This window comes from Molossus molossus, unplaced genomic scaffold, assembly GCF_014108415.1.
Source record: "Molossus molossus isolate mMolMol1 unplaced genomic scaffold, mMolMol1.p scaffold_m16_p_2, whole genome shotgun sequence".
NCBI lineage: Eukaryota > Metazoa > Chordata > Mammalia > Chiroptera > Molossidae > Molossus > Molossus molossus.
Window position 1 is genome coordinate 109597151 of NW_023425355.1, and position 25925 is coordinate 109623075.

The following is a 25925-nucleotide window of genomic DNA, read 5'->3' on the forward strand; positions in this document are numbered from 1 at the left end:
CTTTAGAGTGGGGATAAAAGCCCTCAGGATGGGGAACCCAAAATGTGCTTTCTCTCTTTGGAGCATGACCATACCTTTGCCCCTTCTTCCCCCAGGTGCTTTGTTTGCCTTTCTTTCTCTTATGCTCCAAAGGCCTTTCTTTTGTATCTGTACATTATTTCCTGAGCCCATGCATCCTAGCTGGCTCATTTCTTCCATGGCTCATTTCTTTTATATCTAAATAAACTTTTCCTTGTATTTGAGTCTTAGCTCTGAATTCATTTTTAGCCAGAACTCAAGTACTGAGGTTGCTGAACTGAGGTTCAGTAACATTCTGGTGCCATTTCACTGCTAACACTAGTACCTTATAAACCATTCAGTTCAGCTTAACATGGAGATAAATGCCAAAGGGCTAGAATCAAATCTGCAATGTAATCCATTCTAGTTTATCAAGTCTATGTGCATTTTTAGCAGAAATTGAGTAAATCAGTTGCAATAAAACTATAAATACAATTTGGTATGTACTTTCCTGTTATTACAGTCTTTTCAAACATAACATACCATAATGTTCATAACTATTCATCTATTGTTGGACACTTTCCATTTTCCCCTATTGTTTCTATTCCTTTTCTTTATCAAAAACAGAACAAAACACCCTGTAATAAATCTGTACCTGTTTACACTTCAACAAGCTAGTGTATGCAATATCAACTTTACCACACTTTGTTCATAAGCAATTGATTTTTCTCAATCCTTTGAGGAACCACTTAGAGTGTTTTAAGTTGTGCAAATGTGAGGTGAGTGGACTCCATTGTGTTGGAATTAGGGTGAAACAATATCATTTAGAAAATACATTTTGCACAAGTTTTTTACCTCTTGGAATGCTGTATGGTCTACTGAGGAGTAGATTTATTTGCATAATGGCCTAGAGGTCTTCTGGGAATTAATGATTACAAGCCTCCCTTGTTCTTCTCCAAACAACACTTCTGAAAACATGAATTATGAACATTTATAGGTGTGGATGGAGATGGCACTTATTAAATCTCAGTGGCTTAAACAAATAGTAAGAGTCTTGAAGTAAAGTTATCATAAATGTTAAGAGAAATGGAATTAATGAGTTAGCCTTGATACTGAACAGGAAGAAGAAATAAAGGTCCTTAACTACAGAGGCTAAGAAAGTATGAGGAGAGAGTTGCAAAGTTCTTTAATGTAGTCTGGTACAGGCAGACTGCTTTACCAACAAATACCATTTATGTAGCTTTCATAATTGTCCTAGGGACTGAAGTGCTTGTTTCTGAATCTGTGACCCTAACCCCCAACCCCAGCCACTTGTTAACAGCAAAATCTCATCTATTTGGATCTATATTCTAAGGCTGGACCAGTCTAAATGGAACTGGTAAGTTTTGGGGGATCCTGAAACATATAGTGTGGGTAGGGGCTGGGAACTGTATTAGTCTCCTAGGGTGGCCATAAGAAAATGCTACGGACTGGGTGGCTTAAGCTGTAGAAATTTATTTTCCCACAGTTTTAGAGTCTAGATGTCAAAGGTCAATGTGCTATTAGGGTTGGTTTCTGGTGAAAGCTCTCTTCCTGGCTTGTAGACTGCTGCCATGTGGGGTAGGGAATTAGGGTCTCCACCCTTATAAACTCATTTAACCATAATTACATTATTTAAATCCCTATCTCCAAATGTAGTATCATTGGATTAGGGCTTCAACATACAAATATGGGGGGAGGGCACATTTTAGTCCCTAACAGAAACCTTAGGAGAGTAGCTTGTAGCTCTAAAGTTCTTGGTAACACTGAGAGTTTGGGCAGGCATGTGGAGAATACCAGAATTGACTGTGGGATATTACATATAGAATTGGGAGTTGGGAGGGAGTTTAGAAATATAATCCTTATTTTGTAGTTAAGAAAGGTCCAAAGAGTTAGATGCGTCTAAGTTAAATTTCGGATTTTATTTATTATACTCCCAGTGTCCTTTGAATTTCTTTCCCAGCACTAACTACAATCTGTATTTATCTATTTGACTTTCTTGCTGTAAGGTCCATGAAAACTAAAATCTTACCCATCTTGTTGATTGATTGATTCCTGACAATGACTGGCACATTGGCTAGCCATTTGTAAATGCTCAATAAATATTTGGTGAATGAATAAATGACTGAATAATAAAAGTTAACCTTTAATGAACATTTATTATAGTCCATGCATTAAGCTTTTTATATGCTTGATTTTATTATATTATTTTCAATTAAAGTTTCTAATTTTTTAAAGGAGAAACCTGAAGCTCAGAAAGATTAAAACCTTTTCCAAAGACGAAGCTAGAAAAAACAGAGATGGAATTTTAACCAAGATCTGGCTGATTCCAAAGTTCTTCCACATGCTTAATGGGAATGTTGAACTATCTGCTTCAGATTCAACACAAGGATCATAAAGAAAGGAAGTCTTTGAGGGAAATAGAAAAAAAAATATGTGAAAGTTATCTTTCAAATGTGTGTTAAAGTATGTCTAAATGTTGCCTGGCAGAAAGGGAGCATGAGATAGAAAGTGCATGAACCAAGTAATGAAGGTTGAAAAAAAAAATGTGTATTGAGAACACTTAACAAGTTCAGTGGGGTCCTGGCAGGTTTGGCTCAGTGGTTAGAGTGTTGGCCTGTGGTCCAGAGAGACCCGGGTTCAGTTCCCATTAAGGGCATACCTTGGTTGCAGTTTGTCCCTGGGCCTGGTTGGGTTGCGCGGGTGGCAGCCACTCGATGTGTCCCTTTCACGACGATGTTTCTCTCTCTCTCTCTCTCCCTCCCACTTTATCTGAACAAAAAATGAAAAAATGTCCTTGGGTGAAGATAAAAAACAAAACAAGTTTGGTGGGTTTATAAGAGAAGGAAACTTGGAGCAAGCAGGAGGCCAGAGAGGTAACTTGGGTCCAAAATGTGAAGGATTCTGTACGCCAAACTATGGCCCCATATCAAATTTGCATCAAACCCTGTGTTTGTAGTCTGTGAGCTAACAATTTTTACATTTTAAAATAATTGTTTAAAAAATATAACCACGATCTAAATGACTAGCAAAGCCTAAAATATTTACTATCTGAACCTTTACAAAAAAAATTTGTCCACCCCTGCAGTATGCTTTGAGAGGTTTAGGCTTTGTCTTGTAATGGGTAATTGTTACAAGTATAAAAATAATATATAGGTGACTCTTGAACAATGCAGGGGGATTAGGTGTGCTGACTTCCATATAGTCAAAAATCTGGATATAGCCTTTGACTCCCCCAAAACTTAGCTACTAATTGTCTACTCTTGACTGGAAGTCTTACTGATAACATAAACAGTCTGAGACAGGCTACTAACAAGGACAAGGTACAGCCATCTAGTAAATCTCAAAATCCTATCTTCCCTAACCAAGGACACTAAAGAGTAAATGGTTTACACTTTTGCTCCTCAACCAGAGGGTAAATAGATTAAACCATCCTACTCAGGGAGACAGATAGCAAAAGTCCAAGTAATGCCATTTGTGCCAACCACACCTAAGATAGATGAAGTCAGGGGAATAAATCTCAATCAGCATAAATCTGATGAATATTCTATTTAGTTCTTCCTCTAAGACCTCCCCTAAGATTTCTGCCTTTAGAAAACAGGTAAGAACCCTCAAGACAAAGACCCAGTGCAGGCTCTCTCTGGAGCGTGCCCATGTCTTTCTTCCCTCTCAGGTGTACATCTTTACTTTTCTCTCCTAAACTCTAAGTATCCCCAGGAGACTTGCAACTAGGGAACAATGGGCAATGGCAGATTGTCCTGGACTTAACTTCTGAACCTGTCTCCAAGGCCCCATTTTCTCTGACTTTTCAGTGAATTAACAGCAACCCCACCATGGCTGACTATTTTCCTATAATGTTTCTAGAGAGCCAAAGCAGAGCTCTGCCTAGGCTTTCTCCTGTTGCTTTTTCTATCCTAGACTTTTTGTTATTGGTAGAAGTGGAGTTCTTGGGGTGCCATGAGCAAAAGAATTTCCTGAGGCCCCCATTGAGGGTGGGGTTTCATGAAAATCTTTTTTTTAATCTTTATTGTTGAATGTATTACAGATGTTCCTCATTTTTCCCCCATTGACCCCCTCTTCCCCACTCCCGCCTTTTCCCACACTGTTGTCTGTGTCCATTGGTTATGCATATAAGTTCTCTGGTTTATTTCTTCCCACCTCCCAAACCCCTTCTCTTTGAGGTTTGTCAGTCTAGCAACCAATTTGTTCTTCTTAATCCCTTCACCTTTTTCACCCATTCCAACCCCCTCCCATCTGGCAACCAACAAAATGTTCTCTGTATCTATGAGAATGTTTCTGTTCTGCCTGTTCATTTTGTTTGTAGATTCCATTGCCGATAGATATGTATTCATTGCCATTTTGTTTGTTCATATATTTTATCTTTTTCTTCAAAAAGACCCTTCAACATTTCATATAATAACGGTTAAGTGGTGATGGACTCCTTTAACTTTTTCTTGTCTGGGAAACTGTTTATATGGCCATTGATTCTAAATGACAGCTTTGCAGGATAGAGTAATCTTGGTTCTAGGTTCTTGCTTTTCATCACTCTGAATATCTCTTGCCACTTCCTTCTGGTCTGCAAAGTTTCTTTTGAGAAATCAGCTGACAGTCTTATGGGAACTCCCTTGTAGGTAACTAACTGCTTTTCTCTTGCTGCTTTTAAGATTCTCTCTTGGTTGAACTTTTTGCATTTTGATGATGATGTGTCTTGGTGTGGGCCTCTTGGGGTTCATCTTGTTTGGGACTCTCTGTGCTTCCTGGACTTGTATGTCTGTTTCCTTCAACAAGTTAGGGAAGTTTTCTGCTATTATTGTTTCAAATAGGTTTTTGATATCTTGTTCTCTCTCTTCTCCTTCTGGCACCCCAAGATGCAAATGTTGGCACGCTTGAAGTTGTCCCAGAGGCTCCTTACACTATCCTCATTTTTTTAAATTCTTTTTTTCTTTCTGATGTTCTGATTGGGCGTTTTTTGCTTCCTTATATTTCAAATCGATGGTTTGCTTCTTGGCTTTACCTACTCTACTATTGAATGTGTGTAAATTATTCTTTATTTCAGTTAGTGCATCCTTCATTTCTGACTGTGCCTTCTTCATTTCTGACTGGTCCTTTTTAATGCTCTTGAGGCCCTCACTAAGTTCATTGAGCATCCTTATAAACAGTATTTTGAACTCAGCATCTGCTAGGTTGCTTATCTCCATTTTGCTTAGTTCTTTTCCTGGAGTTTTGTTCTGTTCTTTCATTTGGGAACTGTTTCTTTGTCTCCTCATTTTGGCTGCCTCCCTGTGTTTGTGTCTATGTATTAGTTAACAAGAGTTATGGGGCTAGCTGAGACCAGATGCTGCTTGTTTGAAAGAATTTAGAAAACCTGAAGCAGGATCCAAGACAGGCCAATCCTATGGTTAAGCAACTGGCAACAGCTTGGATGGGCCTGAAAGTTGTGTGGGGCGGGGCCTCAGGAAGTCACCAGGGCAGAGCTACCAGTGTGAGCCAGGTTGCTGGAGTCCCAGATATGGTAGCTGTCTGCTGCCCCAGGAAGGTTTCACCAAAGGAACAAAAGCCTCTGACAGCACATTTGTCCTGGAGAAAGCCTCCTCTCCAGCCCTTGCTCCAATGCCAAACAGCTCAGTTCTTCTCTGTATGTCTCTGGCGCCCCTCGAACTGCCTCCCCTCCAAACTTAGAGGGAGCAAGTCCGATTAAGTCTATGCACAGGCCCTTTAAGAGGAGCTGCCTGGGGCTCCAGCCACCTCAGCCTCCCTGAGCCTCAGTTCTCGCTGGTTTTTCCAGCCAGAAGTTATGGGGACTTCTCTTCCTGGCACTGGAACCCTGAGTCAGGTGCCTGGTGTGGGACGGGGACCCCTCAGTCCTCAGGGAGGACCTTCCAGCCTAGGTGTCCTAATTTTTATCTGCCACACGTAGGTGAGGGACCAGCCCATCTGTGTCTGCCCCTCCTACCAGTCTCGATGCAGCTGCTTCTTTAATTTCGTAGTTGTAGGACTTCCATTCAGCTCGATTTCAGGTGGTTTTGAATGATGGTTGTTCTGTAGTTTAGTTGTAACTTTGATGTGGTTGTGGGAGGATGCAATACCACTTTTACCTATGCTGCCATCTTGACCAGAAGTCCGAAAAGCTTTATTGATGATAAAATTAAGGGGTTCCCCTCCAAGGTCCTGTCTCTGTCCATCTCGCGATGGAAGAAGTTCAATCTTGTTTTCAGCAGGGCCAGAATTAAGGTCACTACCCATAGTCTCTGCTCCATATTAAAGTACAGATCGGTCCAGCATCTGGATAGCTTAGCTTGTGTTCCTAGCTGCAGTGCATTGTCTGTGGGGTCTGCACAGCCATGGGACATGTTGCTGCTTAAGGTCACATGGCTATGGAGAGAGAAAAGGTGAATGCATGGGTGAGAGAGGGTAATGGAGCAAGTGAAAACAAGAACAAGCAAGCAAGAACAAAAATCAGAGAGAGGAAACTCTGTGGGGATTTTAACCTTCCAAGATTTTGTGTGTTTCTGATGAGGTCCACCTCCTAGCCAATACATTATTTCCCAGGCTAGACTGATAGGCAAATACCATCTCTACATCACCCTGACTTCACTGCACATGTGCTCATCTCCCCTTTTGTTGGACCCCTTCCCCCTGTGATCTGCAGGGAATGGACTGGTGGTTCCCTGGGAAGCATGAAGCTGTAGCTTCCTGCTGAAGCTGCCCAGATGATCATGCTTATAATGTCTGGCCTCCCCTTTGCTCTCTTTCCTTTATTAATATTAACAGCAAGCTAATTATGACAATAACATTTTCAGTGAACTAATAGCAGCTTTGGCTCACACTGTGACTTTTACTTCTCAGTGCATGCAGCCCAGCGTGGCTCACTTCTTTCTTATAACGTTTCTAGAGAACCAAAGCAGAACACCACGTAGGCTCTCTCCTGTTGCTTTTTGTACCCTAAGCCCTTTCTTGTTTCACTATTCTCAGCTTTAATAAATGTACTCTCAAAATCACCTAGACTTATATTGTGAAATCTTTCCTGCATGAAGAACCCACACACTACTGGCTGGCCCAAGGTAGAACTGCTCCAGTCCTGGTCCCTTCCAGGTGACAAGTCAATTAATGCATATTTGGTATATGTATTTTTTTTTTATCCTCACCCAAGGACATTTTTCCATTTTTTGTTCAGATAGAGTGGGAGGAAGAGAGAGAGAGAGAGAAAAACATCAACGTGAAAAGGACACATGGAGTTGCTGCCTCCCACATGATCCAAGTGGGGCTGGGGACAAACTGCAACTGAGGTACGTGCCCTTAGCGGGAACTGAACCCAGGTCTCTCTGGACCGCAGGCTGACGTGCTAACCACTGAGCCAAACCAGCTGGGGCAGTATATGTATTATATAATCCATTCTTATAATAAAATGTTAAAAAACAAAATTCAACCTAGTAAATTTGGAGATTTAATTGGCTTTATTATGTTTTTCATGAATATAACAGCATCCCATCTAGCAATTAGAAGAGCTCTCTGAGGGGTTGTACAAATATGTTTTTCATAGAAAATAGGGTGGGGCAAGGGAGCTATTAACAAAAGAAAAGAAAGGATTGTTATTTTGTGGAGAAGGACATCTTTTCTTTGAGGAAAGAGAATAAGAAGGGTTTTTATCATGCAGATTGCCTCTTCTTTTTAGAGGGATGGGGTTGGAGAGGGCCCAAGAGGCAGATTACTTTAGTAGTGCTTGACCAGAAAATTTCAGACTGGTTGATTAAAATTATGTTTTTGGGAGACTGTGAAACTACAATTAAAATATGGGTTTTTACACAAGTGATGCAATTTTGGGCCTGTGGTTTCTCTTTAACAAAATTAAGCTAATAAAAAGAAAATATTACTAAGAAAACCATAAGGAAGAGAAAATACATTTACAGTATTTATTGAAAAAAAACCCATGCATAAGTGGACCTGTGCAGTTAGACCTGTGTTGTTCAAGGGTCAACTATAGTCAGATTTAGGTTTTAGAAGGGAAGACCTAATGACAGAAAGATTACATTGGGGTGGAATTGGGAGAGGCAAGAAAATGGAAGAAAAAGCCCACTGAGAGGCCATTGCAATGGTCCAAAAAAATAGTCTTGAAGAGCATCAAGAACAGAATGAGTGCCACCAACTAGGTGGTGCAGGTACAGGATAAATGGCTCCTTAATGGTGGGAAAAAAGAAAAGGGAAAAGAACAAATGACTCTAAATTTGTTGTTCCTTTCAGTAGCTTCCTGGATAGTGTGGAGTTGTTTTGGACTTGTTGAATTTGTAGGTCATTCAAATGCAGATATCTAGTAGGTAGTGACAGTTAGAGCCAATGGGGGAGATTAGACTTCCCAGGGAATGTAAAATGCTCTTCTGTTTGATGTTTTGTCTGATTTTTGTTTTTCTCAACTCTGACTAAAACACAATGAGGAAAAGGGAAGGGTAGGAAAAAATAGTTTTATTATAGCTTCATCATAGATTAAATATAAAATGGTTTCTATTTCACATAAATTACTCAAATTTTGGAACACTGCCAAATGAAAAGTTGGGGGCTACCCAAATTATGTTTTGGTATAGTTGTAGATAAATGTGTGCATGCTGAAAATGTCTAACCTTGACCGGTTTGGCTCAGCAGCTAGAATATGGATGCTGCAGACCATGGAGTCATGGGTTTGATTCCTGTCAAGGGCACGTACTTCAGTTGCGGTTCAGTTCCCAGCCCTAGTCAGGGTTTGCGGGAGGGGGAGGCAGCCAGTTGACATATCTCTCTCACATTGATGTTTTTTTCTCTCTCTCCCTCCCTTCCTCCCTCCCTCCTTCCCTCCCACTCTGTTGGAAGATAAATGGAAAAAAAAAATATCCTCAGGTGAGGATTAAAAAAATAAAATAAAATTGGTATTAAAAAAAAATCACCTACTTGAACCCATTAGTGTGCTGACATGTCCATAACCCCATAATTGATGATTGGTAAATTATTGTGGTGACTTGTTTATAGCTCCATAATTGTTGATTGGGAAAGTCACTGTGTGCCCTCTAGCTGAACCTGTTTTGTAAAGAATTTAATCAACAGGATAGAGATCAAAATAACCTCAGTAAATTGGAATACTCCCTGAAGCAAGACAGAGTCCATGGAGCCTGGAGGTCTTGAGTCAGAGACTCAACCACCCCTACGATCTCAAGGAATGAGTCTTGCATTGTGTTTGTGCAGCTTGGGGCTAAGTGTGAGCCAATGTACCTTGAAATATCTGGATGTGCCTGGGTGTTCCTGGGTGTTCCTAGGTGTTCCTGTTATCCACAAGGCAAACTAATTCTATACAGCATTGTTGTAGCCCTGGGCATTATATAAAGAAGATTCTATTTTCTTATATCATTAAACTTTTTGCTGTAAGGTATAAAAGGCATGTAATAAATCATATCGAAGCTCTCCAAAGACTCTGTCACAGGGGTGTTCGGAATCAGACGCCGGCTGGCTAATAAACGGCTCTTATTTGGACTTCAATTCTCTAGTGGTCTTTCTTTGACCTTGTCACACCACATCAGGAGGATTATAGCATGTATTAAAGTCTGAATATATGTGGATGAAAAGGGGCCACATGCTAAACTGAAAAGCTCAGGGAAGGCTGCATCGTGGCCTTGCAAACTTAAAGACCTAAAGTAACCACAAAGGATGGTCTGAAATTGAAACTTTTTAACTAAAAACAGTTTATGGCAGGTAGTCATGTCCTAGGTCAGTATCTTCCCTGACAAAGGTCAATTTTTACCTTAATTGAGCCTGTTGTCTTTTTGCATCTATGACAACATACCTTTGGAATATCAGGGTAATTTCCTTTTTTCCATGACCCTCAGGGCACAACTGATACACCAGGGTGGAGACCACAAATCCCCTCATTGTTATTATTATCATGTTAATTGTTGACTATTAACTATCCTATAACCACTTATGTAAAAGAAATATGTGTCACCTGGCTGGTGTGCTCAGTGGTTGAGCATCAACCCATGTACCAAGAGGTCACCAGTGGTCGGGACACATGCCCAGGTTGTGGGCCAAGTCTCCAGTGGGGGGGCATGCAGGATGTGGCCAATCGATGTTCTCTCTTATTGATGTTTCTATCTCCCTCTTCCTTTCTCTTTCTCTAAAATCAATAAAGAAAAAAAAAGAAGAAGCATGTGTCTATCATTTTACTTTTTGTCTCCCCCACTGCTTTCTCCCACCTTCCTAATCTATCACCAATGGAGTTCATGTAACCCATTTAAATCTCTTCTTTTGATTGTACTGTATAAAATAAGATGCAAGACTGCCCTTCTCTGGAGCATTATCTTAATCTGATGAGGTTTTACTTCCTGGCAATTGCTGACATTTTTGGCTCAAATAAACTCACAAAATTTTTCACAGGTTTGAATGTTTCTTATGTTGACATTTATAATTTACACAATTAACCATTCATCATTGAACCAACAAACCGACAGCTTTTTCACTACTGGATAAGTAATGTGGATGAAAAAGAGGCCACATACTAAACCTGACAAGCTCAGTGGAGGTCTGCATGGTAGCCTTACAAACTCAGAGAGCAAAAGTAACCACATAGGATAGTCTGAAATTAAAATTTCCTAACTCAAAGCAAGTCATGGTGAGTAGTCAAGTCCCAGGCATGTATTTTCCTTGACAAAGGTCAAGTTTTACCTTAACTGAGCCTATCTATTGTCTTTTTGTATCTATGATAGCATACATTTAAAATATCAGAGTAATCCCCTTTCTCCAGACATCCTCAGAGCACAATTTCCCACTAGAAACATGAGACCATGAAACTCTTCATTGTTATCTTGTTCTCCCACATACCATCTCTATGTGCTGTAAATTTGAATTGTTAACTATCCTATACCCACCAATGTAAAATAAATATGTGTCTATCTGTTTTACTTTTTATCCAGTGCCAGAGATTTCCCCATTTTGCTTTCCCCTGCCTCTCTAATGTACCACCAATGGATTTCATGTAACACTCCTACATCTTGTCCTTTGATTCTAATGTATAAAACAAGGTGCAAAACTGCCATTCTCTGGAGCATTCTCTCAGTCTGTTGAGATTTTGCTTCCTGGAAATTGCTGTACTTTTGGTTCAAATAAACTCATAAAAATTCTCTACAGGTTTGGACGTTTTCTTATGCAAATAGAAAAAAATTCACAGTTAGAAAAACATTGGTAACAGCAAGGACATATCACTGCAAGACGAAAGGGAAGAACATTAAAAAGTTCCTTCATAGCTCTTCAGGTCTTTAGAAAAATGATTGCCTTTTAATTTTTGGATTGACAGGCAAAGATCATTGTTGCCAATTCAATGTCAACAGGAGTCCCCAATTTGGGGTACAGTGAGGAGAGAGACCATTCAGTGAAAATAGTACAATTGTGAAACAGCTTGGCTGTAATAATAGCATGGCTGTGGGACAGCACAACCATGGAACCACAGAGCTGTGGAACAGAACAGCTGTGAGCCAAGCCCTGCCCTGGCCAGGCCTTGGTGTTACAGCTCAGATTAGTGTCGCAGCTCCAGCCAATGTTGCAGCTCCAGTCAGAGAAATATAGTCTTTGATGCAAACTGAAAGTATGCTTCCTTGAGGCAAAGGTGAAGCTGGTTTATATAGAGACGTGCCCATTTATATATAAATGAGGACTCTAAATCCTCACTGTTTGATTGGTCCAAATAGCAGTGTCTTGATTGGTCATCAAATAAGCACACAAAGATATAGTTGCACAGCCCTGATTGGCTAGTGCAGGTCTTCAACCATTGGTTGATTTAGAAGCCTAGCAGCTCCCTCTATAAGGGCTCAGAGGTAGGAACATAGTCCAGGAAGCAGACAGCTTGGTGCAGCTGTTTCCTGAAATACAGCCTTCATGGGTGACCTCTGTAAACAATGGCTACTAGAGTCTTGTTTTGAATTTGAGTCCAATTAACTAGGAGGAGACATTTTTGGCAGGTATATTCTTCTCAGGGTCAACAGGATATATTTTGGATACAATATTCTTTGGCATCCTAAGGTCAGTGTTTTTTTTCCATTTTCTCCATGATTTCTCAATAACCATTTGATTCTAAATACTATTGTCTTAAAAGGAAAAGTGACTTATTTCTGTACTTGGCAGATATTGCTAGAAGTATGTTAAAGTATCCTTTGGATGTCATTGGCTCAGTCAACTCTACATTTTGCTCTTTCAATTTGTGATTTTCTTTTTTCTTGTTTTTCTCCTTTCTCTTCTTTCTGTGGCCCATCATTTACTATTTCTCTATTTGTTAGCATCTTATTAGCAGTGTGTGGGCAATGGGGAGGAAGAAGTGTATGAACTCCAATCTGTAACTTTTGGAAAAATATTTTAGTGAAGACACTTGAAGTTATTTCCCTTAAAATTGTTTTGTTTTTGAAAAGTGAATCTTACCCAAAGTAACTGTCTTTGAACACTAGCATCTCCAGCTAGTCTTAAAATTGCATTTCAGGGGCCACAGGCTAAGGAACTTCAGAGAATCAACCCTTGCATTTAAAGCACCAGGATTTGAAAAGCCAAGTGTGATGATGTAAGTAAATATTTTAAGTAATGCAACCTATGCAATAATTTGGTTTTCCATTAAAACAAATAGCAAGAGGGCTTTTTAAATTGTACAGTGAATGCAGGTGCAATGCAAATTGAAAACAAGTTTGAGGGCTGGTTTCTGTGAAACTTATCTGCTTGGTGATATGCAATTGCCTCCTTAGAACAGAATGTTTTGAAACAGGATTTCTCTTATCTCTTTTAAAAAACCTTTTTTCCTCAAGGGCTTCAATTCTGGCACAGTGTTCCAAATGTCAAGCTGATTTTCGCTTTATACCACCGTGTGATGAATTCCTCCCCTCCAGCCCCGAGGATCTTTACAACAAAATAACAATTAAGTATGGAAATTCTAGGGGGTTGAAGTGGGAAGCCAGGGTTGCAAGAGAAACTGACTACAACTCCCACAAGCTCTCTCGGGCTGCTATTTTTCCCTCCCTCCCTCCACACCCCCAGCCTTGCGCTTGCGCAGAAGGCCCTGTGCTGAGAGGAGGGGGCGGGGATAGGATAACGCGCTTGGAGGAGGAGACGGAGGAGAAGGAGGAAATAGGAGATCATAGACTTCCATCTGGGCCTAGAGAGGCTCTTAAAGTGGTGGAGAGAGGAGGGCGGGAGGGGACCACCTTCAATACTGGCCGCTGGCGGTATCATGGCGACCCGGAACCCCCCTCCCCAAGGTGAGCGGCTAGGGCCCGAAGTAGTGTTTGAGACGCGGCTCACAACTCTCGACCTTGCTCCCAGGGCGCCTTTTCCTTCCCCTGTTACAGGGCTCCTGGGGCTCTGTTTTTTGTTGTTTTTTTTTTTTTTTTTTTTCCTGAGGCAGCAGCTTTGAACGCCCGTCGGAACCAGACTTTCCCTCGCTCCTCGGTGGAACGCAGGCGAAGAATCACTCCCGTCCCCCAACACAGCCCACCCCCTGCCTTTCATTTCCATCTTCAGTCATGTTTTTCAGTCTTAACTCGGAAGTAATATTTTCTTGCCGGGTCTCTACCAGTTCTGTCAGTGGAGGACCCCCCTCTTCCTCTCTTCCTCCCAGTGATGAAAATGGACCCTGTCAGGCCCTGACCCTACTGAGATTTGGGGATGACCCCTTCATACTGTGAAATTGATTTGACCCTACTGAGATTTGAGGAGGTTACTCCTCACTGCGGTGTAACTTTGACCAGACCCTATTGAGATTGGGGGGTGGGGGGGCGGGGACGGGTGGTGGCGACCCCTTACTGCTTTGTAACTCTGACCTGGTCCTGGTTTGGTCCCCCAAACCGGTTTTGGGTCTTTGGAAAGGAGATGCTAAGCCCTTTACTCTTGAGACCACAGTCTTAAGGGATTGGATGTTTCCATTTGGGTATTTTTCACTGTAGTCCAAAAGTGAGTTGTAACAGATGAAAATTGTATAGGGCGTTTCTCATTTTTGGTTGACTTTAAATTTATTTTTTCCATTTTGTATTTTGAAGAATATGAAAGTGATGATGACTCTTATGAAGTATTGGATTTAACTGAGTATGCAAGAAGACACCACTGGTGGAATCGTGTTTTTGGCCACAGTTCTGGACCTATGGTAGAAAAATACTCAGTAGCCACCCAGATTGTAATGGGTGGAGTGACTGGCTGGTGAGAACAACATCTTTTTCATTACATTTCATTAGAAGCCTGACTGCTGCCCTTTTGTACCTGCAACAATTACTGTGCTAACTCAGTGGCTTTATATTGTTAATCCCCAAAGAGCTCTACCTTGAGGCTTTTCTCTGTTATGGTTAGTGTAATCATTAGTGTTGGATTTTGATGATCTTTCCATGTGCCCACCACTGTTTCACTGTTCCCTCCTCACCCTTCCTTTGATTCTTTATATATTTTTCCCCTTCTCAAATTTAGGAAATATAGTGGATTTGATTCAGTGATAGTAAAGAGGCAGAAATAGATAACAGTTAATTATGCATAAATAATTTTTACTTGTTCATTGCTAACAACTGGAAAAACCTGTGCGAACTCTTACAGTAGAACTGGTCTCCAGGATTGTCAGCCCTGTACAGAACAGTGTAAAAGTCTCATTAAAAATTATTAATTATGATATAGATGATTCTGTTGATTTTTGTGGGCTAGTTTGGATTATAATGCTTTGAAGAAGAGTTTTGGGACATTGAGTCTTTGTTGGAATTTAAGGACTGATTGCTTACTCTAAAAATATTGTGGAGTATATTAAGCAATTAATAAGCATTAACCTAACCAGTTAACATTTCAGACCACATGATTATATAATTGCTACTATATAGATCTAATCCTGTTGCTGTTAGAGTAAAAGATTAGCCAAGTAACATGAGTCAGAAACAAAGTTTGACCCTTTATTTTGAAGATGTCCATGACCATAGAGAATTTTTGAAAGTAGGGTGGTGCTTAACTTGTGAATAATCATTTTTTTCTTAGATTCTAAGTTAAATTTGTCTTACATTAATTTAAATATTTACATATTTAAACTTGATAAGTATAAAATTAATTTTTTAAATTTGTATTTACATGCACCTTGGAACAATCTTCTATGCCTTTTTGTAAATGGCATTTTGTGGTAGAAGCACTCATTGTGAAGGTTCTGTGATGCTGAGGTGCAGTATTTATTCATGATATGTAGTTATTCCGCTTATGAAAAAAGCCTGCAATTGGAAGAGATGCCTTGTCAGACCCTGGTTATTCAGATGATTCTTCACAGGCTGGTTGTACGTTGGTACACATAATTAAGGGTCTGGTCCTCTCCTTAAAAATAAGCTCACAATTTGATACCATGGGTGACTGGTTAATGTGAGTTAGGGTCTAAAGCCCCATCTTAAGAAAGACTAAAAAATAATTGAGCAATAGAATTAAATCGTTGTGTATTTTTTCCTTGTAGGTCATACTCATGAGAAGCCCCATAATTGGAAGAAGTTTGCTTGGAAAGCCTAGAGATAGAGTAGGGGAAGTTAGTAGGTTCATTTTAGTGGTTCACACCATCAGACAAAGGACAGACATGCTTGTGGAGCATGCTTCCTGAGATATTGTTGAGACCTGGCTGCTGCTTGCTCCTTCTGTTCCCTTTTCTGAGCCTTTGTTGCTTACTTCCCTACTGAGGGACACGGTCTTTATAGTAATACATACGTTTGCATAATACCCAGGTGTTGGCCCCAGAGCTGTGTAATAGTACTATATACACAGGTTATTTGTTGCAGTGACTTTAGATTCATTGTAGAAAATCTTTGCAATTTTTTTAGGCTATAAAACAGATGTACTCTTGTGGCATACATTAAGGAAGAATGGTTAATAATCATTAACCGAACTAGTTAACAATTCAGACCAATTCACGACATGAGTGGGAGGTTGAGGAGGTTATATTTAGCTGTAGGTAGTTATAGGATTTTTTTAATCATAGGAAATTAAAATTAATGTCAGGAAGGGTGGTTGCTAGGATAGATAGGAGGAGTGAAGATTAGTTAGAGGGTCTGGAAGATTACTTAGTGTAGTTTGAAAATAAGGTAATGATGCCTTTGAGAGTGGAAAGAAGTCAGAGTCAAATAATATTTTGGAGATAGAGTATATCAAATTGGTAATCAGCTGGACCCTAAAGGTGATGGAGGCAGGGTCTGAGATGAACATGAGGAAGTGAGCCTAGAGAATGGTGCTGTCATTTTCAAATTGGGACCTTAGCAAGAGTTGGTTTGTTTCAAAAGATGATGTTTGCCGTGGGATATTTTGAATATAGGCATACCTCAGAGATATTGCAGGTTTAGTTCCAGACCATCACAGTAAAGAGAGTGATAATCTTTTTGCTGATGGAGGGCCTTGCCTTCAAATGGTAAAAAAATGCAATATCTGAAGCACAATAAAACAAGGTATTCCTGTATGTGATTCTGGGTGCTAGAGAAACTCATCATATAATTGGAAATGTAAATTTTCAATTTTTGACGGCATGTTAGTTTCCTAGGGCTGTTTTAACAAAGTACCACAGCTAGGTGGCTTTAAATAAGAAATTTAATCTCTCACAGGTCTGGGGAATAGAAGTCTGAAAGGTGTTGGCAGGGTTGGTTTCTTCTTGGAGGCGCAGAGGGAGAATCTGTTCAGTGCTTCTCGCCTAGCTTCTGGTGTTTGCCAGAAATCCTGGCATTCTTTGGCTTGTAGATTTACTCCAATTGCTGCTCCTGTCAGTACATGGCTGTCTTCCCTCTGTGTATTTCTGTGACATGTTGGACTAAATCATATTGGATTTAGGGCTCACGTTATTCCAGTATGACCTCATCTCAACTAATTACATCTGCAGTTACCTTCCAAATAAGGTCACATTCTGAAGTTCTGGGAAGGACATGGATTTTGAGTGAATACTCTTTAACCCAGTATAGAAGGCTAGAGTTAGCAATCAGATTCTTTTGCACTGATATACTAATGGGAATATGATGGAATACTGATGGGAATATGAGCTCACTGAAGGAGAAGATCATGGAAGGAATATGGGTTGACATTTTTTTTTTAAAGATTTTTAAAATTGATTTTTAGAGAGAGAGGAAGAGAGAGGGAAAGAAACATTGATGTGAGAGTTGCCTTCTACATGCCCCTGAATGGGGGTTGAGCCCACAACCCAGGCATGTATCCTGATAGGAAATGGAACCTGCCACCTTTAGGTGCATGGGATGATGCTCAACCAACTGAGCCACACCAGCTAGAGCCAGGGTTGACATTCTTAATGGATAGATGAGACAAAACAGATTTAATATAGAGATAGATAGATAGATAGATAGATAGATAGATAGATAGATATAAGGAAACCATGAAAAGTATGGGCTGAAGCGGAGTCACAAAGATGGTTCTCCAACTGAACTTTAAAAGATAGAACAGCTTTATATAGGCAGAGCTAAGTGGAAACCCCTAGATAAGGAGATTAATAGCTTGAGCAATGGCGATGACCTATTTAGAAACTATAATTGAGTTGGAGCAGAAGTTTTAGGTTGAGTGAAGGTTGACCAGGCATGTAGAATTTTTTTTTTTAGAGAGAGAGGGAGAGAGAGATAGAAAATAGATCGGCTGCCTCCTGCACGCCACCTACTGTGGATCGAGCCTGCAACCCAGGCATGTGCCCTGACCTGGAATCAAACTGGGACCTCTCAGTCTGGACGCTCAATCCACTGAGCCACACCGGAGGGGGCAGAACATATTGACTATTAAAAAAGCAAAACAAAACAAAGCACTTTTATTATGGAGAATGTCAACATTACAAATGTAGAAGGAAGAGTATAATAAACCCTGCATGCTCAACATTCAGTTTCAGTTGCCAGTCTTTTTTTCCTATAAATTCTCCTCCTCTCCATTCCAAAAGCACATCTCAGACAATTTAGATTGTGCACTTTTGACTAGCTTATATAACTGATGAAAAACATGGAGGGTTTCTGAGTAGGTAAGGGACATGATTAAAAGAAATGGGAAGACATTAAGATTTTATTAAGAAAGCACAAATGTAGAAGAGGAGAATTTAATATATCATTGATCTCATTTTTTGTTATTTCATTAAAGGTGTGCAGGATTTTTGTTTCAGAAAGTTGGAAAACTTGCAGCAACTGCAGTAGGCGGTGGCTTTCTTCTCCTTCAGGTACGTCAGAGCTTTATTTCTTTGCCTCTGCTTACATATGTAGCCCTTGGTAACTGAGAACGTCAAGTTTAGCCATTTCACTCCTGTCCATTTTAATAGCAGATGGAATTTTTCTTTCAGGCATCAGTTTATGGAAGAACTGAGTTTTGAAAGCATCTGTCATGAAAGACAACAATTTAAAGACTAAGTTTTTTAAACACAGTATGATCCCAATTATTAAAAAGACAAGTATTAAAATTTATGGTGCCTCATTTTTTTTTTGGTTTTTACTTACCCAAATTTTCCTTGAAGCATCTCCCTAGCAAAATAAACATTCCACCAGTAATATAAACCTACTCATCCTGACAGTTTTAAATACGTATATATTTACAATTTATATGCACAGTATAATATTCAAAAGATCTCTTTCCTTCTCATTTCTTAGTCATCAGTTTTGCATCCCAGAGGAAACTCCTCTTAGCAATTTCTAATATGTTTTTTTAAAACTAGGGGACCATAATAATATAGAAAGTAGAAAATTGGGTTTAAAAAATCATCCATAATCCTATTTCTGAGGCAGGTGGACTTGAAATTTCAGTTTTGTTCATGTTCCTCTAAGGTTTAAAAATGTTTGCTGTTAGAGGATGTTTATCAGAATGTTATATGGAATCCATGTCTGTTTGGCATATATTTTTCCAAAAATATCATTCCCTGAAGATCAAATATAGTAAATCCTAAAAGCGAAAATCTCTGGGAATGAAAGTTAGCAACAATTTAAAAGACACAGAGGACTGTCAGTCATACCAGATTTTAAAAATGATTGATGGTCACAGCAACCAAAATCTTACTTCATGTAATAACCAGTGTTGTTGCCTGAAGTACAAAGGGATTGGATTCGTATGTGCTAAGCACAGATTTTGAGTTGTTTACCAAACAGCTTTTAAAACATATTTTTTCTTTCTGTTGGTGTGGTGGCATTATTAGCAGTAATTGCTTCTTACTTGTGGTAAGAGGTAAAAAGAAACATGGTTAATATCTAAATTTAGTCCTTTGGATGAATACGTCAGCATTAGTACAGATAATTTTATTTAACCTGATTTTGACTTTGGTTTATATAAATTAAGAATTAAGATACCTAATTTTATAGCTATTTCAAAACTCAGTTGTCATTTCTGTTTAGTGGAAAGTTATTTCTGTTTACTGAACTGAAGCAGAGCTTCCTGAAATGTTCAGAGTAGAGGGAATTATACATTGCAATTCACTCTGCATGTCAGCTTTTCAGAAGTCCATTTCAGTCCACTCAATATGCGCCATTCAAGTCCACATTGCCACCTTCTTCTCTGGGCCTAGTCCACATATTCTTTGAAGTCACTAAGCAGAAGAACATGGGACTTGCTTGCGTCAAACCAATTTTCCCCACAAATGAAAACTCAGTAGAAGGGACAAGGAGGAAAAAAGAGTAACAAATGGCTTTTAGGCTAATTGTCTCCTATTCTTTAGGCCCACTTCTATATTTTTATTACCTTTACTTATATTTAAATATAAATATTAGTTTACTTAGAACTTAAAGTTTTTCTAGTAACTCAATACTAAGTGTTTTCTGGTAGGTTTTATCACACTGCCATGTTAAGATAGACAGTGATATATAAATTTTTTCCATTTATTTGTTCAGAGTTTTACATGCCAATAACTCAAAAGGTCAAATACATATACAAGGCTTGTTACGGATTAGAGTAGTACTCGGCCTTCCTCACTACCCTCCCATTTAGCTATCATTTATTGAACTTCTTTGTGTGCGCCCCCACACCCCTCGCCCCATCATCTGAGTATTGTTATTTCATAATTGTGTTAGATCATTACCTGGACTTCACTGAGCTTCTTGACTCTTTAAATTTATGTCATTAACCATGTTTGGGAAGGTTTTGGTCATTATTTCTTTAAGTATTTGTTCCCTCCTATTTTTCTCCTCCTGAACATGACTCTGCTTATGTGCATATTGGCCTTTTGATAATATCCTGAAGCTTTGTTCATTTTTTTTTTCAATCTGTTTTTTCAGATTGTATAATTTCTAGTGATTCAGCTTCTAGTTCTGACTCTTTCCTGTCATCTACCTTCTGCCATTAAGCCTTTCCAGTAAATTTATTTCAGATATTGTATTTTCCAGTTCTGGGATTTTCATTCTGTGGTTTTTGTATTTTCTGTATCTCTGGTGAGAGTTCTTTTTTATTGATTGCAAGCATAATTTCCTTTACCTCATTGAGCATAAGTATATTAGCTGTTTTAAAATCCTGATAATTGTAATATCTAGGTTATCTCAGTGTTGATGTCTGTTGATTTTCTTTTGAGACTAGGCCACGTTTTTATGTTTTATGATATATCAAGTAACTTTGGATTTTATCCTGGGCATTATTTTATTCCTCTGAAGTGTTGATTTGAGTTTAGCAGGCAGTTAATTTGGTTAGACTCAAATTACAGACTCTATTTCACTTGTGGTGGGTAGCAGTTCAAATCCCAGTTTATTTCTTTTAGCCTTAGCCAGAATAAATTAGTGAATAAATTTTAATTTCTTTACCTCTAAGCTTCATTCATTTCTTGAAATCTGAATGTTCACGTATTCCTGGCTAATAGGTTCATTAGCAATCTGGTTGGTTTAGAATTAACCATTTTTTAAAAAAAGAATATGTTTTTATTGATTTTAGAGAGAGAGGAAGGTGGGGGGGGGGGCACAAGAGAGGGAAAGGGCCTGTTTGGTGAGAGAGGGATGAACAACAGAATTTATATGCATGTGTGCATGAACAGTGGACATGGACAACAATCGGGGGAAGGGGCAGGGAGGGAAGGGGGAGGGGGGAATCAGTGGGGAAAAAAAGGAGAATCATTTGTAACAAAAATTAATCAATAAAAAAAAAAAAGTAAAAAAAAATAAAATAAAATAAAATAAACTACATTCAAAAAAAAAAAAAGAGAGAGGGAAAGGGAAATATTGATTGGCTGCCTCCTGCACGCCCTCTACTGTGGATCAAGGCCGAAATCCTGTCATGTGCCTTGACTGGGAATTGAACTGGTGACCTCTTGGTGCATGGGATGATGCTCATCCAAGTGAGCCACACTGGCCAGAGCAGGAATTAACCATTTTTATTACATTTTTGTAGATTGCTAGTCACAGTGGCTATGTGCAGATTGACTGGAAGAAAGTTGAAAAAGGTGTAAACAAAGCAAAAAGACAGATTAAGAAACGAGCAAATAAGGCAGCACCTGAAATCAACAACATAATTGAAGAGGTGAGACATTGTACATTTTTGCCTCCCTTTTTTTTTCAGTGGGTCTTGATTAGTAGAAAATGTGACTAGGGATTATCTTCTTTTAAAAAAATTTAGTGTTTTTGGTTATGTCTAGAGAATTAAGTAAAATTTGGGATCAAGCCACCATTTAAACCAATCATTATTATTATTTTTTTTAGTAGTTAACATAGTTTCCTTGCCCGTCTTCCACCTACTTTGATCTACGTGTAAAAGCTGATAACATTATTCTTCCAGAATTTTTCCTCTACTTTTGCAAATGTGTATGTGTGTAGATAAGGTCTGGGAAAACTAAAATTACTTGAACTGAAATAGTTGGAAAATGTGTATGTTTTATTAATATATTAGTTTTATCAATGTTTTTGTGTATATTTTATTTTCTTCTTGTACTCTATTTAGATTTGAATACTCCCTTGTCCTTGTTTTTATTCTGTCCTTTTACCGCTTCTAACTTTTTATTTTGAAAAATTTCAAACGAGTTGAAAAGTTTAAAAGACAAATACAGTCAATACCCAAATACCCTTCATCTATTTACCAAATTGTGTTGCAACATTTGCTTTATCTCTGTGTGTGTATGTATATGTATATGTGTGTGAGATTTACACTTTTTATTTTTGCTGAACTCTTTCAGATGTCATGACTTTTCACTCTTAAATACTTTAACATATAGCTCCTAAGAGTACAGATATTCTGTACAACTATAATTACCCTTATTATTTTCCCCAAATTTAACATGATGCATTAGTATTTCCTAATATACAGTCCATATTAAAATTTTTACACAGAATATTTTTTTTCATAATCAAGAATTATATATTCCATTTGGTTGTCATGTATCTGAAGTCTCCTTTAATCTTTTTTTTTTTTAAATATGTTTTTATTGATTTTTTTTAGAGAGAGGAAGGGAGGAAGAGAGAAACATCCATGTGAGAGAGAAACATCTATTGGCTGCCTCCTGCCCACCCCTCACCGGGGACTGAGCCTGCAATCTGGGCATGCGCCTTGACCTGGAATCAAACCAAGACGTCTCAGTCTATGGGACGACACTCAGTCCACTGAGCCACACCGGATGGGCAGAAGTCACCTTTAATCTTGAACAGTCCCCTCATCTGGAATTTTTTTCTGTTTCTTGTTTTTTAAAATATTTTTATTGATTTTAGAGAGAGAGGAAAGGTGAGGGAGGGAGAGAAACATCTGTCATTGCCTCCTGCACTGCCCCTACTGGGAATCGAGCCTGCAACCTGGACATGTGCCCTGACCAGGAATAGAACTGGTGACTTTTTGGTGTATGGGACAACACTCAAGCAACTGAGGCAGGGCTGGGATTTTTTTCTTTGTTTTTTTTTTTTTTTTCCTGGCTTTCATGACATTGACATTGTTGAAGCATTGCTTCATGGTTTTAAATGGGTTAAATATTTTATCAAGATGGTATTTTTTTGATTTTGTACATTTTTTTCTTGCTAAGTGAATTGTTAATAAACAGCATTGTGCATGCTGTGGGACTTTATTGAATAATCTGTTTTTTTTGTGTTTTTTTTTTATCCTCACCCGAGGATATTTTTCCATTTTTTGTACAGGTAGAGTGGGAGGGAGAGAGAGGAAGGGAGAGAGAGAGAGAAACATCGACGTGAAGGGACACATCGAGTGGCTGCCACCCGCACGACCATCCAGGGCCGGGGACAAACTGCAACCGAAGTACGTGCCCTTAGCGGGAACCGAACCCGGGTCTCTCTGGACCACAGGCCGACGCTCTAACCGCTGAGCCAAACTGGCCAGGGCGAATAATCTGTTTTAATAACTTGATGAATGGACTATTTATGCCTGTTCTATAGGTAGATTTCTTTTTACCTGTGAGGTTATTGCTAGGCTATAGCTTGGGGGCCTAGAACAGTGTTTGGCACATAGTAGGCACTCAGTATCTGTTAAATTTACCTATTATCTCAATAGCCAGTAATCTTACTGGTCCTGGCTGGGAGCTCTAGGCTTTTTCAGTTTGTAATGGACAACCCTGGCATCTTGTGTGGTAGTTAGCACCTGCTCTAGTAGGTACACAAGAATTTTTGCTGAATATTATTAAATTGAGGAAAACATCTGGAAACATTACTTAGCTCTGGGTTCAATAATTAATAGTACTTTTAAAAATTTGCTCTTTTATTGTGGTAAAATATACATAACATAAAATGGATCATTTTAACTTTTTAAATGCACAATTCAGTGGCATTAAGTATATTCACACTTTTGTGCCACCATTACCACTATCCATTTCCAGAACTTTTTCATCATCCCAAACAGAAACTGTAACCATTAAGCAGTAACTCACACAATTAACCCTTCTTCCAGCCGTTGGTAGCCTCTGTTCTACTTTCTGTCTCAATGAATTTGACTAGTCTTGTAAGTGGAATCACACAACATTTGTCATTTTTGTCTTTTTTATTTCACTTAGCATAATGTTTTAGGTTCACCCATTTTGTAGCATAATTAAGAGTATTTTTGTTTACATTTTATGTTTTAGGCAACGGAATTTGTCAAACAGAACATTGTGATATCCAGTGGATTTGTAGGAGGCTTTTTGCTAGGCCTTGCATCTTAAGGATGTGAGTGTTCTACCACAGTGGAGTCACCTGTGAGAAAAGAAGTTGTGGTGACAAGGCGGTCTCTCTCAACATTACACACCACCTTCCTCTCCAGGGCAACAGGCAACAACTAGCTGGACAACATCTAGCTCAAAACTTAGCATATTGTTATCTGAAATTTGGTAAACTAGTATCTGCTGTAAAACAACCTGTATGGTATGTGTACAATAGTATTCCTGATCAAAACATGGCTGTCATTTATTTAAATCAGATGTTCTTCATTGTGCTTTATAGTATAGGGCCAATAAATAAAAATTTGTACTATAGCTGCAACATTAGGGCTGACTTTTTTTTTAAAGATATGTTTGTAATAAACTGAACAGTAATAATGCCCTTTTGTGAAAGGATTTAGAAATAGTAGAATTATTAAATATATTAAATTTAATACCAATTTTTAGCTTGCTTCTGTAATTCTTACTGTGCTTATATAATAACTAGTAAACAATTTCAAGAAAGGCTCTTCTAAAGAAATATTACATGTTTAAAGCTTTTTTCTTTTTTTGATGTCTGTAGTTGTAAAAATATATCTTCTTGTATATAAGCTTCTAATTTATTTTATCCTGGCAGCCTGAGAAGAACTAATTATTTTGTGGGTACATATAGTTGGTTTACTGATTTATTACATTAACTTTGAGTGAACCTCATTTCTCGGTTCTAAATGTTGTAGTTATTATTTTGGCCTCTTCACAAAGTGGTAAAAATTACCTTAAAATACTTAGTAGTACAGTATGAATTTACTGTCTGAAGAACCGTGATTTTCTGTATAGTTATGAAATTGGAGCTTAAAGAGAATTATCTCCTTGATCTAGAGATATAAGTGCTAAGGCTTTCAAACTTTTGGTAGCATTGTATTAGTTGAACACTCGGCCATTTGACCTGATTCTCAGGGCCGACATCACACTCCCTCCGAGGCGCCTTTGCTCAGAAAAGCTTTCTATATTGTTTGTTTTGTCCACAGAGTTCTAGGTTGGAATTGGGAAAAACATCAGAACAATATGTATTAGAATCTTCAGATTGGAAAGACTGCAGATATTTAGACTATCTCCTTTTGATAGCAAGTCCCCATAGTATATTTTGTGTATTGTAAAGATAAAGCATTTGATACTTTAAAGATGGGTACAATCTGTATGCTTTCATTATCATAAGACTCCTTAAAATTTAATGTGAGATTGATCTTCATGTTCTTTCTTTACTCTCATTAGTGCCTCAGATACAATGCTAAATAAAACTCAGAAATGATTTTGCTTATAAATACTTGTTTTTTCTTCGTTGAGCTTTTCTCTGTTTATGCTTCACCAAGTTTTTCATTGCTGTGAAATTAAAAGGGTGAAATACATGGTGGGGCAAAAGTAGGTCTACAGTTGTGAGTACTCAAAACACAGAGTTTATTCTTATATTATTATTTATTAATTATTGTATTATTTGCTATATGAGCAACTATAAAACTTACTTTTGCCAACTGTATTCTACATTAGGCAGAACCTTGGCTGCACCTCTCTGCACGGTATCTGCTTTATGCTTCATCTGATAACAGTGGACAGACTACTGTGGGGAGTTCTAGTAGCTGGCTCAATGTGTTCATTTTGGAAATATTCATAATGTATATAGGAGAGCCCTGGCAAGTGTGGCTCAGTTAGTTGGGCATCGTCCTGTGCACCCAAAGGTTGCTGGTTCAATTTCTGGTCAGGGCACGTGCCCTGGTTGCAGGCTCAGTGCCTAGTAGGGGTGTTCAGGAGGCAGCCAATTGAGGTTTCTCTCTCTCTCTCCCTAAAAGTCGATACAAATATTAAATATAGGTGTATATGTATATATGTATAATATAAAATGAGA

At 38.7% G+C, this 25925-nt stretch overlaps 1 protein-coding gene across 1 annotated transcript; it reads left to right on the top strand.

Moving 5' to 3' along the window:
- The first annotated feature begins 13157 nt into the window (after window positions 1-13157).
- Window positions 13158-25323, top strand: FUNDC1 (FUN14 domain containing 1). The gene is made up of 5 exons (XM_036271766.1): window positions 13158-13262; window positions 14040-14196; window positions 18109-18184; window positions 21316-21444; window positions 23975-25323. The coding sequence occupies exons 1-5, from the start codon at window positions 13235-13237 to the stop codon at window positions 24050-24052; spliced, it is 468 nt and encodes a 155-aa protein (XP_036127659.1). The 5' UTR covers window positions 13158-13234; the 3' UTR covers window positions 24053-25323.
- Window positions 25324-25925: the final 602 nt, after the last annotated feature.